Genomic DNA, 16,103 nt, shown 5'->3' on the forward strand with positions numbered 1-16,103 from the left:
AAGGTCCCAGGCAGAGATAAACATCTATTGGCGATTGTCAGTTATATGGTAGTTATGTTTTAAAATCCTTTGATTTTAATGATATAAAATAATAAGCATTAGAACTAGGAAAGGTTTTACAGCACCACCAGAAGGTGCTTGAATTCTTTTTTAGGGGAAAATGGTACCATAAATTGGGGTGGGGGGCAACCACTGCAAATGCTTCTTAGCACATGCTGGAACTTAGCATGTAGATGCACACTCGAAGGTGATACACAGGGGTGATGACACATTTGTTTTTAGGCCACATCAGAAGTCTCACCAAAAGTAGTAGCGCCTCTATCAGCCTTCCCCAACCTGGTGCCCTCCAGATGTTTGCATTACAGCTGCCAGCAGCTTTAGCTTGCATGGTGGGAGTTGCATGATGGGAGTTTCTCTTCAAAACATCTGGGGAGCACAAAACTAGAGGAAGCCGGTTCCATCTGACAATAAAAGAGTTATTTGAAAAGATCATTTGTGCCATGGATAAATGGCTATGTCCATAATTGTTGTGCATTCAAAAGAGGAACTGCATTGTTGTAGCATCTGTCTTCACCCAACTAGAGGAAAAAAAGACTGAAGCACACAGTAATGTAGCAAGAAATAAAACTTTAATAAACTATACAAAGAAGTTAAAATTGTCTGGCTCTTTGCCTTGTGTAGTACACTCTGTTCTATATTCAGAATCCAGTTCTATGTTTAGAATCCAGCAATGTTAGCAGAAGATGTGCAAAACTTTGCGGAAGTAGTTCCTAAATTCAGTGTTGAAGACGGTGTAGATGATGGGGTTGAGGGCACTGTTGACGTAGCCCAGCCATGTCACAATGCTGGTTACCTCGCTGGGGATGGTGCAGGAGTGACACAAGGCTCTGGTTATGTGGACCACAAAGAAAGGAGTCCAGCAGAAAAGGAACACACCTGTGGCAGACAGAGAGACAAGGACAAACAAACTGAGTTCTGATGGCTGCAGGCTCCCCATGAAGCCAGAGGTCAGGTAACTTAAATCTTCAAATCTCTGTGCCTCCGTTTCTCTGATGCAGAAGAGTTTCTTTCAAGAATAATGTCAATTAGCAACTTGGAAAAGTTGAATGGATTCTACAATGCGAGGTGAAGTGTCACTAGTAAGCTCATGACCCCAGTGCTATTTCTTTATAACTCCGGAATCAGGAGAGGCAGTGAAAGCCCTGGCTCAGTGTCTGGACCCAACACTGGGCTGGATGAGGGTGAAAAAGCTGAATCTTAACCCTGACAAGACGAGGGTACAAGGCTGCCAACAGATGGATAGAAAGGGTTGCATTTGGTGGAGAGGGGAGCAGACCAGCAGAGGCCCCAGACTCTTAGCTTTATTGTTTTTTAAAAAAGCAAGTCAATCAGGCAAAAATGAAGACAGCTCTAATGCTTCAGCATGCAGTAGGCAGCACCATTGATAAGGACACTTAATCATTGTTGCTAAGCAATCAAAGGAAATAATGTTGACCCCTCCCAACTGGGAAGCTGACTGGGGTATTTTGTTTTTGTTTTGTTTTTACAATATTGAAAGAATACAATTTATTTTGTTTAAATTGGTACCACTATCACCACTACCACCTCAGCACTCAAATCCATACCTAAATAGCACCTAAGAGGCCACCACACAAGCAGAGCCATTTCTAACTCCCCGCCTAAGGGAACTCTTCTCACCCCATGTGTGAGATTATTAGAGAATCCTCTGGTGTCTGGTCCATTCTGAAGGAAATCAGCCCTGAGCGCTCACTGGAAGGACAGATCGTGAAGCTGAGGCTCCAATACTTTGGCCACCTCGTGAGAAGAGAAGACTCCCTGGAAAAGACCCTGATGTTGGGAAAGATTGAGGGCACTAGGAGAAGGAGACGACAGAGGACGAGATGGTTGGACAGTGTTCTCGAAGCTACGAACATGAGTTTGACCAAACTGCAGGAGGCAGTGGAAGACAGGAGTGCCTGGCATGCTATGGTCCATGGGGTCACGAAGAATCAGACACGACTAAACGACTAAACAAGCAACTGGTGTCTGGTTCAATTATTGCCCTGGGTGTGTAAAACAACAAATCTTTTAGTGCATGTGTCTTTCCCACATGCTCAGTGTTATATTCAAACTGAGCCATTGTGTCTATGCAAACCATAGTTAATTACTTAACTGAGGCAAGAATGGGAAACCTGAGCCATCCAGATATGTTGGGATTCCCAGTCTCACATTAACCCCAGCCAGCATGGCAAATGATGAGGAATAGTGGGACTTATAGACCAACAACAACTGGAGGGCCACAGGTATCCCATACATGGCTTAAGGCATTTGTATACTGCCCTTCTTAATATTTTGCCCAGGAAGAGTACACTGACTTGTACATTTTGGGAGGCAATTCCCTGTACACCAGCATAGGAATCTTATGAGCAAACAAACAATCTGTGGCCAGGAGGATGCAGTGCTGGGAAGCACCAGCATTACAACCAAATAGGGCTTTGGACATTTTATACACATCTACCCACCCACCCACCCACCCGCACACACCTGCATAACAAGAAATCTTCATTTAATACAAGCCAAGATCTTTGGGCTGAAGCCAGTGCATGATGGGGGCAGGGAGATGGGGGAGATGTGCTTGGACCCAATAGTTGTCCCCGGCTTCATAAACCATTCTTTATAAAACACTGAACGACCATCTGAACCAGGTCTCTATCTTAGACACAGGGGGCGGAGTCTTATTTTCATCCATGTGTGGACAATGAAGGGGTACAGGGGAACGGTGATCAGATTACCATATTTAATATGGAACAGAGCTCCTATGCTTTTACAGGAGGGAGATGTAGTTTCTTTTGCCGCAGAAAAAGCTGCAACCTGCCCAAATCACTCTTGGGAGACTTGCTGTAGTCTGCAGGGCTTTGTGGGAGAGGCATTGTGACAGGTCGTAAAGGCTTCACCCAGCCCCTGTGTTTAGCCTGAGAGCTCTTCAGCAGACAGGTACTCTTTACTACTCAACAGGAGGGAAGCTGGTTATAATTTTTAGAAATGCCTCAGAAAGCCTGCAAGTTTAGCCCTAAAATTAGCCGAAAAGCCTCCAAAAAGGCAAATTGCTGGTGGAGGAGAGGAAGCCCTTAAGCACTGAAGAGAAAGAGAAAGATTTCACAGCTGGAAGGGTCCATTATGTGACCATTTAGTTTGACCTGAATAAAGCTGGTCACAGAAAAAACGCATAGCTAGTCCTGGTACTGAAGGCAGGCTTCTGACATAGCTTCTCACATAATTTCAAAAGTCTTTTGACAATAATGGGTCCTATTACCACTCCCCTGCTCCAACCTCTTGGCCTACCATTCAGCTGAATTTTCTCCTGAGCTTGCTGAAATGAGCTATTGGTTTTCTCATTAAATGCCTCCATTAAAATGACATTTCCATTAAAACTGTGGTCTAAACCACCGAGCCTCTTGGGCTTGCCGATCAGAAGGTTGGCGGTTCAAATACCTGAGACGGGGTGAGCTCCTGTTGCTCTGTCCCTGCTCCTGCCAACCTAGCAGTTCGAAAGCACGTCAAAGTGCAAGTAGATAAATAGGTACCGCTCCAGCGGGAAGGTAAACGGCATTTCCATGCGGCGCTCTGGTTCACCAGAAGCGGCTTAGTCGTGCTGGCCACATGACCCAGAAAAAACTGTCTGCAGACAAATGCCGGCTCCCTCAGACAGTAAAGCGAGATGAGCGCCGCAACCCCAGAGTTGTCCACGACTGGACTTAATGGTCAGGGGTCCCTTTACCCTTTACCTTTAATATAGTATTGTTGCGTGCCACCCCAATCTCCGAGCAATGCAAGATTCCAGGGGTTCCAGGTGCTTATCCAGGGTTCGTGTTTCCTTTGGAATGAGGCGCAGCAGAGACTTTAGAATGTGGTATCTTTAGAATAGATGGTTTATTTACACAAATATACAACCTGAGCCTACGATGGCGGGAGATCACAGCATTAACACCCCAAAGGGGTCTTGCTTCTTCTCCCACAACCACAGCCTTTGATTTCAGCAGAAATCAGCCATGGCTCTCTGACCCTTTCACTGAGATGCAGTGACTCATTAGGGGAAGCGCCAGAGCTCAGTGGTAGAGGCGTAGAGTGCATGCATTGTATGCAAAAGGTTTTGAGTTCAATTCCTTGGATCTCTAGGTACGGCTTGGAAAGACTCATGCCTGCAATCTGGAAGAGCCCCTGCCAGTTAGATGGACTCGTGGTCTGATGTGCTGCAAGGAAGATTCCAACAGCAAAAGAGCAGTTCCAGCTCCAATTCAAGTGGCCCAGTCATGGCCACCTTTGATGCTACAGAAATAACGCAGACGGCACTGTTAGCATTAAGCAGCTCCTAGTCACAGGGGCACCAATGCCTGCCACAAAGGAGGGCCCATTTAGAGTACTCAGGGTGGAATATATGGGAGAAGTAACATTTCCTGCTTGTGTCTGACAGTGATCTTTACATCTCACGCCTCCCATATCAGCATCACAGAAAAAGAAATCTAAACTTTGTATGCCCTCCTCAGTTTCCCCCCACTAATAATGCTTTATGGAAATTAAGTGCACTGATTCCAGTTTGCAAAAGCTAGTGCACCCTCTGACAACAGGATGTAGATGCTCTAGTGCAGGCATGTCAAACCTGCGGCCCTCCAGATGTTTTGGACTACAATTCCCATCTTCCCCAACCACTGGTCCTGCTAGCTAGGGATCATGGGAGTTGTAGGCCAAAACATCTGGAGGGCCGCAGGTTTGACATGCCTGCTCTAGTGCCTCAGTCGAAAGTCTCATGTATGCAGCAAAGCAAATAGCTTCTTCTGCACTGCACAGCCCTTTCCATGTACAGAACTATTCCCTTCACCACAGTGAATGTGGCAGCCCTTGTAGAAGAGGGAGCACCATGTGGGTGCCCCATATATACCCTCACCAGATCAGGTTGCTTCTCTGTAGGTGGTCTGACATTCTGCTAAGTAGGGTTTCTCAGCAGTTCTGAAATTCAGGCAATCAACCATGTCAAAGGAACTGTTATGACAGGTACTTTTGACAGACTTGAAAGGTTTTTTGTGTTTTTTTTAAAGCACACACACCAATTCTCAGGCTGAGTATGGCGTGTGATCAATACAAGGGTGTACTTTTGACCCAGTACCTATTCTGTAACCACTTGGGATATTTCTAATGTCAGATATTATAGCGCACAATCATTGACCATGGGTGCAAGCCAACCTACTATTAATTATACTATCCCTTTATGATAAAAATAAAAGAGATCCTCAGTTCACCCATACACTTATCTCCTTTGTCAGATAGCAGGTAGAGCTGTTCCCTTGCTCCTCAACACAGCTGGGAATCTCCGCATGTCTTGAATAAAGCAAGAGATCCTAACAGCCCTTCATGGAAGAGCCAGGCTAGCACTTATGTTCAGAAGCAGAATGTCATTTATGGGTGGGAGCCCTGATTCTTCTCTTTTGTCAGAGACTCAGACTTGAAGGCGGAGTCTGGATAGAGCCCAGAGGGGATGAATGAATCATGCAAGAAATTAAGCATGACTGGCATATGTTACTTGCGGAAAGATTCCTGCTACTTAAAAATTCAAATTGTAGCAACAAAGTTATGTGTGCACTGCTCTGCCACACAGGCCAGTTGTAACAGGACAATGCTTGGGAATCATTGGCCCTCCAGATGCTGTTGGACTCCAACTCCCACCAGCATGGTCAATGGTCAGAGATAATGGGAGTTGTAGTCCAAAAACATCTGGAAGGCCAAAGGTTCCTCATCCCTGTAACAAGACATCCAGCAGCAAAAGGTGTGTCATATATATTTTTCTAAATCTTCAAACAGGCGGAAGAGTTAGAATAAGATTCATTTGGATTTTTGTGGGTAAACACTCTTATGTGAAAAAGGTGTTTTAGAGAAACTGAAATGTTCTCTGAAAGGTGCCCACAAAAGCTTCCCCTTTTTTGTCTAATTTGCACATTATGCTAACCATGAGTTATTAAATTATATTTTATTAAACCATGACTTAGTGTTATGTACAAACCTTGCTGAGTGTGTTAGTGTTGGTTTATGAACCTTGTTTTAATTATGGCTTGGTGCTACATGTGAACCCAGCACCTTACCTTAACGGCATTTTTTGGTTTTGGGGGGGCTACCCCACCCCCAAATGGACCCCAAGCTACAAAGGAATATAGCAAGAGCTGCTGGGAAACAAAACAAAACTCTGAAGAAACAAGCCTTGGTTTGGTCTCCTGTTGCACAATTCATGGTCAACCCATTTAAATCAGTACAACACCACTTTAAATAGTCATAGTTTCCTCCTAAGAATCCTGGGAATTATAGTTTGTTAAGGGTGCTGAGAGTTGTTAGAAGTCCTTGCTATTCCCTTCACAATTTCCAGGATGGCTTAACAATCAATTCCTCATCCCTGGGAACTCTAGAAAGGTAGGGGCTAGCTGAAGACAGACTGAGATAGGTGGGACAATGCCCCATTTGCCCTAATGAACCAACCTCTGCTGCATGTGGTCATGTAGGGGGACATACAAAGGACCCAGCTTGCCACAGCTGCTTAGATAAGCAACACCCAATCCCATCAATTTAGTGCTTTTGTTTAACCAGCTATCAGCACTGTGAGGTGAAGAGAGACAACAAGAGTAAACAAAATTAGGGTAGATGTGCCCTATGGTCTGCATATTAGAATCCCAAATCCCACAACTGGTTACTGCCTGTTTCCCATTTCTGTTAATACGAGCCTTCTAAATTGTTTCCAATCCCTGTTGATTCTAAGTCCTATTAAATAACCACTGAGCTTTGAACACTCACCAACCACAACCGGTAGCACCTTCATAGCTTTCCTCTCTCTGCCATTGATCTTTGCTTGCTTCCTTTTGAGTCCTTTATGTGGTGGGTATCTGAGATGTGGGTAGGACACAGTCTGAATCCCATTGGTCACGTAGTCCCTGGGAAAAGAGTACTCAGAGCAGGTATATCGGTTGCGCTCCTCCAACTTGACCTCAGCCTGGTTCCTCTCAATGACGGGTGGTGGACAATACAGTGGCCTGTTGCCCAAGTAGATGCTGCTCTTCAGCTTGGCCTTCCGGGCTTCCTCCCAACGCCTAAGTCCCTGGAACATGGCACAGTACAGGACCAGCATGACAGGGCAAGGAATAAAGAAGGAGCAAATAGAAGAGTATACAATGTAGTTGTTATCCTCTAGTTGACACAATGTAGGGTCCCGGTCTGGAACATTGTTGAGGCCAAAGATGACCGGGGAGGCCACAGCAAAAGCAAAGATCCATGTGGTGGAGATGAGAACCAGCTGCCTCAGGTCAATTTGCCGTCGGTTATAGTTCAGTGGGATGGAGACAGCAATGAACCTGGAACGACAAAGAAGAAGGTGAAGCTGGGAGTAGTCTTGTGGGAGTGGATGGCCTAGAGCACCTCAGTCTCTACCATCAGGTGGCCAACATAGTTGTTGCTGTTGACTCCAACTCCCATCACTTCTGACTGTTGGGGATGTTGGTGGGAGATTAAGGGAGTCCAACTGTGTATGGGGGCACCAAGTTGGCTACCCAAGCTCTAGGAATCCAACCAGGATGTATGAATGCACGTGCACACACACACTGTCAGAGGTAAACAACTTTTGGCCCATTAATCTGTTCTTATATCAAACATATCCCTGACTTTGTTTCTCCTGCTCCCATCAATCTATTCCCTGAAATTTGTTTTCTCCCTTGCTGCCCTTATGCTGGGAAGTGTTTCCTAGAACATTTTATTTCCTTCAAAACCCACCTTTTCTTTGAAGTCTTTGTCTGTACCCACTAGTCCCCATTGCCTGTTGTAGCCTGCCCCAACCTGGTGCCTTCCTGATGTTGTTGAACAATAACTCCCATCAACCCCAGCCAGAACAGTCCAAGCTTATGATCACTTAGAGAAGCGCCTTTCAGATGTTATCCCTCCACACACTGAAAGAACAGATGGAGAGGAAAGAAGGTCCATGGGCACTAGTCTTACTATGCCACAGCATCCTTGCCAGCACCACACCAGTCTGTCACTAATTGAGTGGGAGATCTGATGGGGGATTCTATGTGTGTTTGGCTGATTGTTTTTCAGGTTTCCCCATGTGATCAGGAACCAGCTGCCTTGAATGGATCAAAGCTGCATGTTGGACTGTTGAAACTAATAAAAAAACCCAAAAAACCAGCATTTGCTGGACCAATTTATAATATATATCAAGGAATCAATGCAAAATAATTTGCTAAAACTATTTTCAAGTGGATTGCCAAACAAAACAGTAAATTAACACTGGGAAATCTGTATCAATCAATGACCTAAAATGACTTCTGACTTTTGCTAATGGAATAGTTGTATACTAGTTCAACAAAATTATAGCTTTTCAGTCTTTAGACATGAGTTCTGTGGTCCAGAGGTAATACGGACATATGCAGGCTCAGCATAAGCTTGGTTGACAGCCAGAGGTCTAGGGAACAGTTCTACTGAACAAAGGCTTTTGCTTTCACAGGACTCAAATTCCTTCTTTCCATTTGTGAAATCTGTGGAAGAGACATAAAGGTAAAGGGTAAAGGGACCCCTGACCATTAGGTCCAGTCGTGACCGACTCTGGGGTTGCGCGCTCATCTCGCATTATTGGCCGAGGGAGCCGGCGTATAGCTTCCAGGTCATGTGGCCAGCATGACAAAGCCGCTTCTGGCAAACCAGAGCAGCACATGGAAACGCCGTTTACCTTCCCGCTGTAGCGGTTCCTATTTATCTACTTGCACTTTGAGGTGCTTTCGAACTGCTAGGTTGGAAGAGACATAAAGTGGTGCAATTGTATCAGACCAGCCAGCTCAAGAGCCAGCACAACTGACACCAGCACCAACCATACGGGATCAAGCTTCAGCACCAAGATCTCAACCAGCTCAAAGAGGGGACCCTATTGGATAGATCACTGGTTTAACTGGTGGATTGGGACCCATTTCTAGGACATGGCATAATCTAAGATGGGCTGCAGCAGTAGCAACACCATCTTACAAATACATGGGTAAAAAGAAAAAGAAATGGGTCCCCAAATACATGTTTGGGTTAAATGTGAGTCCTGGATCTGAAAAGGCTGAAGACTACTGGGGTAGACAGACCAGGATATATTAAGTTCAGAATATACAGTGCCAGAACTCTGGATTGTCTTGATCAATCCAAGGATTTGAAAATGCTACGGAATATATCAGACCCCCCACTCTTGAAGCTACCTCATCAGTTGTACCCTGGGGATAAGAAGGTTTTTAATCTGAAAGTGATGGTATGTATCCAAACTGTATTATTATAGGATGGCAAATTATTCCAAATGCCTTCTGAGGCCCCTACTGCAGTTCATGTGTTGTTGTTTATGAATGGAACTCAAATCCATCTGGAAGCTGTTCAAGTGTTGGGATGTGAACACAGGAATGTGTGGGTAGTGGTGGACAGGAATATAACGAAGCTGGGAAAATCCCAAAATCTGAAATCCAAGGCAGGCAAAGGAGCTTACCGATCAACGCTGATTGCACAGAGGTTGAAAATGGAAGCTGTGCACAGCATCACATCCATGGTCATCAAGGCATCGCACAGGACTGTGCTCAAGGACCACACGCCTCCCTGAAACTGAAGACAGAGAGAGCATCAGCTGAGAGGGAGTTCTCACAGCACCAGCCATGACTAAGATGCCTCCCCATATCCTCAAGAGATTCTAAGCTTGCCTCTGCTACTTTTCTCCAAGAAAGTCCTTCTCAATGGTTGACTAGAGGTCACCAGAGTGCAACCAGGAGATCTGAGCTGCAGCTTTAACACTACCAATAAAGTGAGAGGTGAAAGTAGCTTCTCCTGCATGTTCCTTGTCAATCCTTTCATTCAGCATCCCATGCCCACTGTCCATCATACCCACAAGTCCTACTTAATGCAAGGGAAGGGGTGGGTGAAAGAAATGGGAGGGAAACAAAGGGGAAGAGACTCTTCCAAAGAGTAGCCATGGCTGTAGTACTGCTTCCCACTTGACCAGTAGCTTTAAAGTTATAAAGCAAATCTCCAGGTTGCAACCTTCTTAGCTCCAGACACGTGCCATTCCAGCAAAATGCAACCTTGCCTTGGGGTATATATCTCACTTGCTTTGCATCAGAATGGGGGAAATTTGTCCAGACAGGGGTACAGGAGGCCATTGATACACTCAGTTGCAGAGAGAGTCTAATGCAATGGCTCTTTAGCTCCCTGCCCCCAACCCAAGATCAGCTGCAGTGGCACAATACTTCCTTTGTAACCAAGCAACCAATGGTGAGCCCCAAATCATCACCTCTTCATAAGATAACAACATCTCAGAATCTTCCTTTTTCACCTTAATGCGTATTAATAGATCTCAAACACGTCTGCAAAATCTGGGATTGTCCTAGAAAGAAAATAAGTCACAAAACCCTGCGCTAATGTCAGCTAATCCTTGCTCTGCCGTTACTATATATCTCCCTCTGCAATGACGTTAGCGAAGGTGGATTATTCACACCTTTTGGGCTACAGCTTCCTTATCCCTTAACTTTCAAACTGACTTCAGGGTCAGGCTAGGAGAAGGTTAATGTTCTGTATAGCCTCATCAACTTCCCACATAACGTAAGAGACCCCCCAGGTTTGCTACACACACATAGCACAACTGCTTATCTAGAACACACAGGTCTCTGTCAAATTAAAAGAATTCATGAAGCCAAGACAAAAGTGTGGTTTGGTTGATATAGCTTTTACTTGTTCTGTTATGTAATAATTTGTTTTTAAAATCATATTGTTAGATAAAAGTTTCGGTCTGCGTAGAAGAGCTTTAAGGAATGGAGAACTCCCCCTTTACTTCACCAGTAAATCAATTTTCTGTGGCAGCCTTCCTCAACTTGGTTTGGACTGCATTTTCTTGGCCTGGGGTGGAAGGGAATTGCAGTCCCAAACATCTGGAAAGTGCCAGGTTGGGGAAGGCCCTTTTGTGGGAGGCAGTTGCTGTGCACATGTTAGGCTTGGTGTTGTGCTGCTCCCTTGTTTTCTGTCAGGACAAAAGAGGGAGGCAGTGCACCAAGGAGAGAATGGTCAAATATGTCAGTTGGGGGGGGCGTTTCTCAGTTTCTAATTATTAATTATTGTTATAAATTATTATTATTAATGTATGTATTACTTGCACTTCACGCCAAGTCTGGTTCTCCACATTTCTACATCAGTTTGCAACAAAAGGAAAGAAAAGGAAAGGAAAAGTACTCATTCTATAGACTCCTCACACTTCCAGAATATGTTCTTGCTAGGAGAACCTAAGTGGAAGAAGCTGCTTTGATGCTCACTCTTATTAGAAGTTCAGAATTTCCAAAGCCAGCTTTGAAAGCAATTTCAAAAGTATTTTGAGCTTTTAATTAATGCACTGGTAAATGTAAGGTGGCATGCAGTTTGTGCTAAAAGAAATGACAAAAAAATATGTCCCAAGGTAACCCAGCATGAAGTAGGTTAGACTTTTGCATTTGTCATGTGCCCAGAACCACCTCATGAACTTTCCTTTGCTGAACTGAAGTTTCGGCTAGGTGCTTCCCATGTCCAAACTCATCACTTGCTAGCGCTCATTATCAGTTGTAAACCATCAAAGCAATAAAATGCTGCTTAAAGCAAACTTTCTGCAACCAAACGGAGAAGCAAATTCCTGACAGCCCAATCCCAGAGCTCTTTATATCCTTACCATTGCAGCCCTAGGCTTGGAAATTTGGAAATCCTTGCAATAAAAACTGCTGGAAACTAGGCAGTGCTTAAAGGCAAAGTGTAGTGTGGGTCTAGAAGTAAAGCCTGCAGACTGAGCCCAAAAGTTTGGGGCATGTATAATTATGGAGCCCCAGTAGCAAAGTCCAATGCGGTTTGTTCATCTGTAGCATGAGTGGAGAACCTGTGGCCTTCCAGGTTCTGTTGAACTCCCATCGCACCTGGCCATGGTCCATGCAGCTGGGGTTGAAGGGACCATGAACATCTGGAGAGTCACAGGTTCCCCACCACTGACTTATATTGTACAGGCCAACAAACAAGCAGCTGAAGAGAAAACTGCCTAAAGGAGGAAATCTGGTCTCGCTCCTTGCTTTTCTGGAAACCAGCCCAAGAGAATTAAGGAAGAAAATGGGCAGGGGTGTGAAAAAATTAATGTGCTTGAAGTGTAAATCTTCCTTCTCTCTTTTTAATCACTGCATTGTTTCTTTCTTCTCAGCAAATAACAGACTCATCCACATTCCAGCTTGCCTATCATGAAATGCCCACTGAAGTTAGCCACAGCTGCCAAATTCATTTATAGTGAACATTTTTAGAAAAGTACTTGGCAAAGACTGGACTCTTTTACAGGTATTGGGCCTTGTAAAAGAGAAATGGGATCTAATTAGACCCACATCTGATTATTTTCTAACAACACAATAGGGTTACATTAAGTTCTATAATTGGTTCTCTTGATAGAGCTATGGTAGTTTTAATCTCACCTTCACACTTCCTTCTTAAATTACATATTCTTTCCAACACTCTTAAAACTGTTAACAGGCCATTTGGTCAAGAGTCATTATCTGCCTTTCTCATTCTACTTTTAAATCCTTATGCTATCCTCTTAAATGGGAAAGTAAAAATGGTATAGGCCAAGTTCTTCTCTGAGGTAATAAACCTGTACCTAGCACTATTTCATTCAGACTGCAGTTTTGGGTTTCAGAAGACCAGTTGCTCCTCCACAGAAAACTATTTGTTCCAGATAGAAAACTAGATATTAGAGAGATCGGTTTTAGGCTTCTGCCTGGCATGTTCATTTCCTGTGTATTTTTTAATTATTTCAAAACATTTTTTATACACCAAAATCCATGTACAACCTTATTAGGACTAACTTATTGTTCAACCATATCACAATAATTCTAGTAATAAAACCAAATCTTCAGTAGGCAACAGCATGTTCAGTCAATATCAATCATCAGGAAATGCCAGGGTAAACAATTAAGTTTTTAACATGCACTTAAAACATACTATGGACGGTGGGTGCTATATAGCCATAACAAGGTTGTTCCATATGCTCAGTGCTACCACCAAAAAGACCCTTCTCCCGGTGGTCTGGAAACCAGGGGGGTGGGGCTTTGTTTGCTGATCTCAATGTATGAACATGTTTGTAAGGGAGAAGATCTCAGATATATGAATGTGTTTTGTGGGTTTACAAAGCATGGTTACTAAGTAACTTATTTTGTGCTAACCAGTTTGTGTTAGTGCCTACGAAATACAAAGCTCTGGTTATCACCAAGAATAGTTTGAAATTGCTTTGGAGAGAGAAGAGAGCATAGGTTCACAAAGCTGTTTCCTGCTTTTCGAACCATGGCTTATCACCAAGCACTATCTCTGTCTTTGTGCACCTGCACAGAATTCTGACTCTGTGGCAGCTTCTCCACCACAGGGGCAAAGCAAAAGGACAAGACCATACCGTTGTGATGATCTGATTAACTAAATCTGGCCTGAAAGGGTTTGGATGCAGCTTGAATTAGCAGAGACTAGAAAACGGGTGAAGGAAGAGGCAAGCAAAGGTGACTTTGGAAACGCATGCTACTGTTCATCCAAAAACAACCAGACGAAAAAGCCAGATGTTCAGCGGCCAGGTGCCATAAACGGCAACTGCCAAAACAGGGCATTGCACACGCTGAGATAATCGGCTCTCATCTCCACAGGCTCAGCATCTGCTCCTCCCTCTAACCCTTCTCTATTAGGAGGGCAGCAGCGGCTGGACTGGACAGGCGATCAGTTCTGCTGCAGCTTTATTACCTCTGCCCCATTTTATTCTTAACCCAAAAACATTGCTGGGGGAAGCAGCTGTTTCCTCACTTGCAGCAAGCAATTCGTATCCCCTCATCTCTCTTTCTCCAGGTCTCCTACAAAGACGGCCAGGTGCAGACAAGTCTAAGGCTCCTTTTATAAATCAGTGATGGTGGTCCCTGCTCTCCTTTACATTCAAGCAGTATAACCAGTGGTGTCAGTGGAGCAGGGCAGGGCAGGGCTGAAGTGCCACTCCTTATTTCACTCTGACAATCCAAAAGCAACACTGTAGGCTAATAATATACTTACAATTCTTTTATATCACTACTGAATTATGTCTTAATTTACAATCCGATAACATATAATATACACATGGTAACACCAACTAATATAAGAAAGTGTCCCAAAGTGAGGGATCTTTAGGCTAGTATAACATCACAAAGAATCACTCAAGCTTGAGGCAACATGCCTTCCAAGGTAAGTGTCTTATGCAGTGTTTTGCAGGGAGTGAGCTAAAGGATGTTGGCAGGGCCGGCCCTATGGCCAGGCTGGGTGGCGCAGGGCCTGCCGCTCTGGGAAACAGGGCAGGGGCGCCAGAGGGATCCGTTGCACCACGGCGCCAAATATACTTAAGACGGCCCTGGATGTTGGTGCTCAAAACACAGGGGCAAGACAGTCCTTCCAGGGTAACCAACTGTTTCAATGTTCTTCCTCAGCAAGTAAAACGTCCAAAAGGGTACACAGGATACATATGTTTCAGGTAACTGATCTCTAATACGGTATTAGAGACTTCATTTTGTACAGTGAGAATTTCTGCCTTCGATCTGTGTACCCTTTTGGACTTTTTACTTGCTGAGGAAGAACACTGAAACAGTCGGTTATCCTGGAAGGGCTGCCCTGTTACTGTGTTTGCAACACAGGGGATCTTTTTTGTTATCCCTTATTTTACAGCAGGGAGGAGGATGTCATCTCCTGGGGTGCTATTTGCCAGTTCCCTGCACTCCGAATAAATAAACTATTCTCAGAAGCAAATCTGCCAAATAAACTTAAGCAGAGGAAGAGGTGGGTTGGTTGCATCAGCGTTCATGGGTAATGGTGAAACTACCACTTCAGTTTTGAAAAATTCCCAAGCCACTTTATTATGTCCAACCAAAATGTCACTGTAATGTCCCTCTAGTGGTCAATCTTGGTGTGACACAGAGATGCATAACTGGACCTCTTGCATTTCACTCCTAAAAGTAAAAGCAATGGGGGGTGGGGGTGGAATCAGATTAGGACAGCTGTATGCAGAGTTCGGTGGGGGGGGGAGAGGTTGAATCCTTCCAGCCCATGGCATTCTCCTGCTTTTATTTTTATTTCCCATAAAATACCTTTATGCGACCGAACACTAAATCCGTCAGCAACAAAAGCAATTACACCATCTCATATGTAAACAATATTGTAGCAATTAAAAAAGCAATTAGAGCACTTTTAAATATAAACATGGTTTCGACCCCAGTACTGATATAGGCTGGGATAAAGCTCTCCGCTTCAAAGACATGTTGGGAAAGGCAAAAAGTACCACTGCCCAAATGCCTGATTCCTACACTGTACAGAATGGACCTCCTGGTGAGATGGTACCTGCTGGAGGCCCTCTTGTGCAGAGCATGCTGATTGGTTGTGGGTGTGCAGGTATCTGAATTGCCCCATTGAAGCTGTTTGATGTATTGGGGCAGGGGGAAGGAGACGAGTTATCTGTATCTACCCATTCCCACACTGCAAATAGCATCTCTGGGGAAGCAACTGAGATACCAAAAAGAAAAAGTCCTAGGGGAAAGTCCTGGCCCAGTACTGCAGCCCCATCGGACCCCAGCAGCTTTTGTGTGGGGAGGGGGGGATACAACCATGGACCTCCTGACTTAAGTCCTGAGACTCAAGCAGAACTAAAAACAAAAAACACTCCAGGTGAGAATACTGCATTCATTTCTAGTTGCCAGGCTATTGGGTTGCTACGGACAGGATGCTACTGCTGGAATGTTCAAAAAGAGAGGCCAGTTTACACCCTGGGTAAATCATCACCACAGTTTACACCCCCAGCAGCAGCAGCCTTTTAACGAAGGCCACTAAATACATAATGCGGGAAAGGCACAGGGGAAGAAAATATGCAGTGACATTACCAAGTTCAGACTCAAGAGATCGTGCCTTTGCTCCCGGGTGGCAAGAGAATGTATGGCATCTCCTCTCCTGCCTCTGTTCTCAAACCGTCTGGCCACAGTATCAAAGATCAATTGACTTTCCCTCCCACATGCAACATGGTGCAACTA

At 44.5% G+C, this 16,103-nt stretch overlaps 1 protein-coding gene across 1 annotated transcript in view; it reads right to left on the bottom strand.

Moving 5' to 3' along the window:
• Positions 1-610: 610 nt before the first annotated feature.
• Positions 611-16,103, bottom strand: part of DRD4 (dopamine receptor D4) — a 35,393-nt gene continuing 19,900 nt past the window's right edge. Inside the window, exons 2-4 of the mRNA XM_035124091.2 lie at positions 9,536-9,648; positions 6,832-7,385; positions 611-936 (exon numbers count right to left, since the gene is read on the bottom strand). Coding sequence (XP_034979982.1) covers positions 734-936; positions 6,832-7,385; positions 9,536-9,648 — 870 coding nt within the window. The 3' untranslated portion in view covers positions 611-733. The remainder of the gene's footprint in view (positions 937-6,831; positions 7,386-9,535; positions 9,649-16,103) is intronic.

This window comes from Zootoca vivipara, chromosome 1, assembly GCF_963506605.1.
Source record: "Zootoca vivipara chromosome 1, rZooViv1.1, whole genome shotgun sequence".
NCBI classification, from domain to species: Eukaryota; Metazoa; Chordata; class Lepidosauria; order Squamata; family Lacertidae; genus Zootoca; species Zootoca vivipara.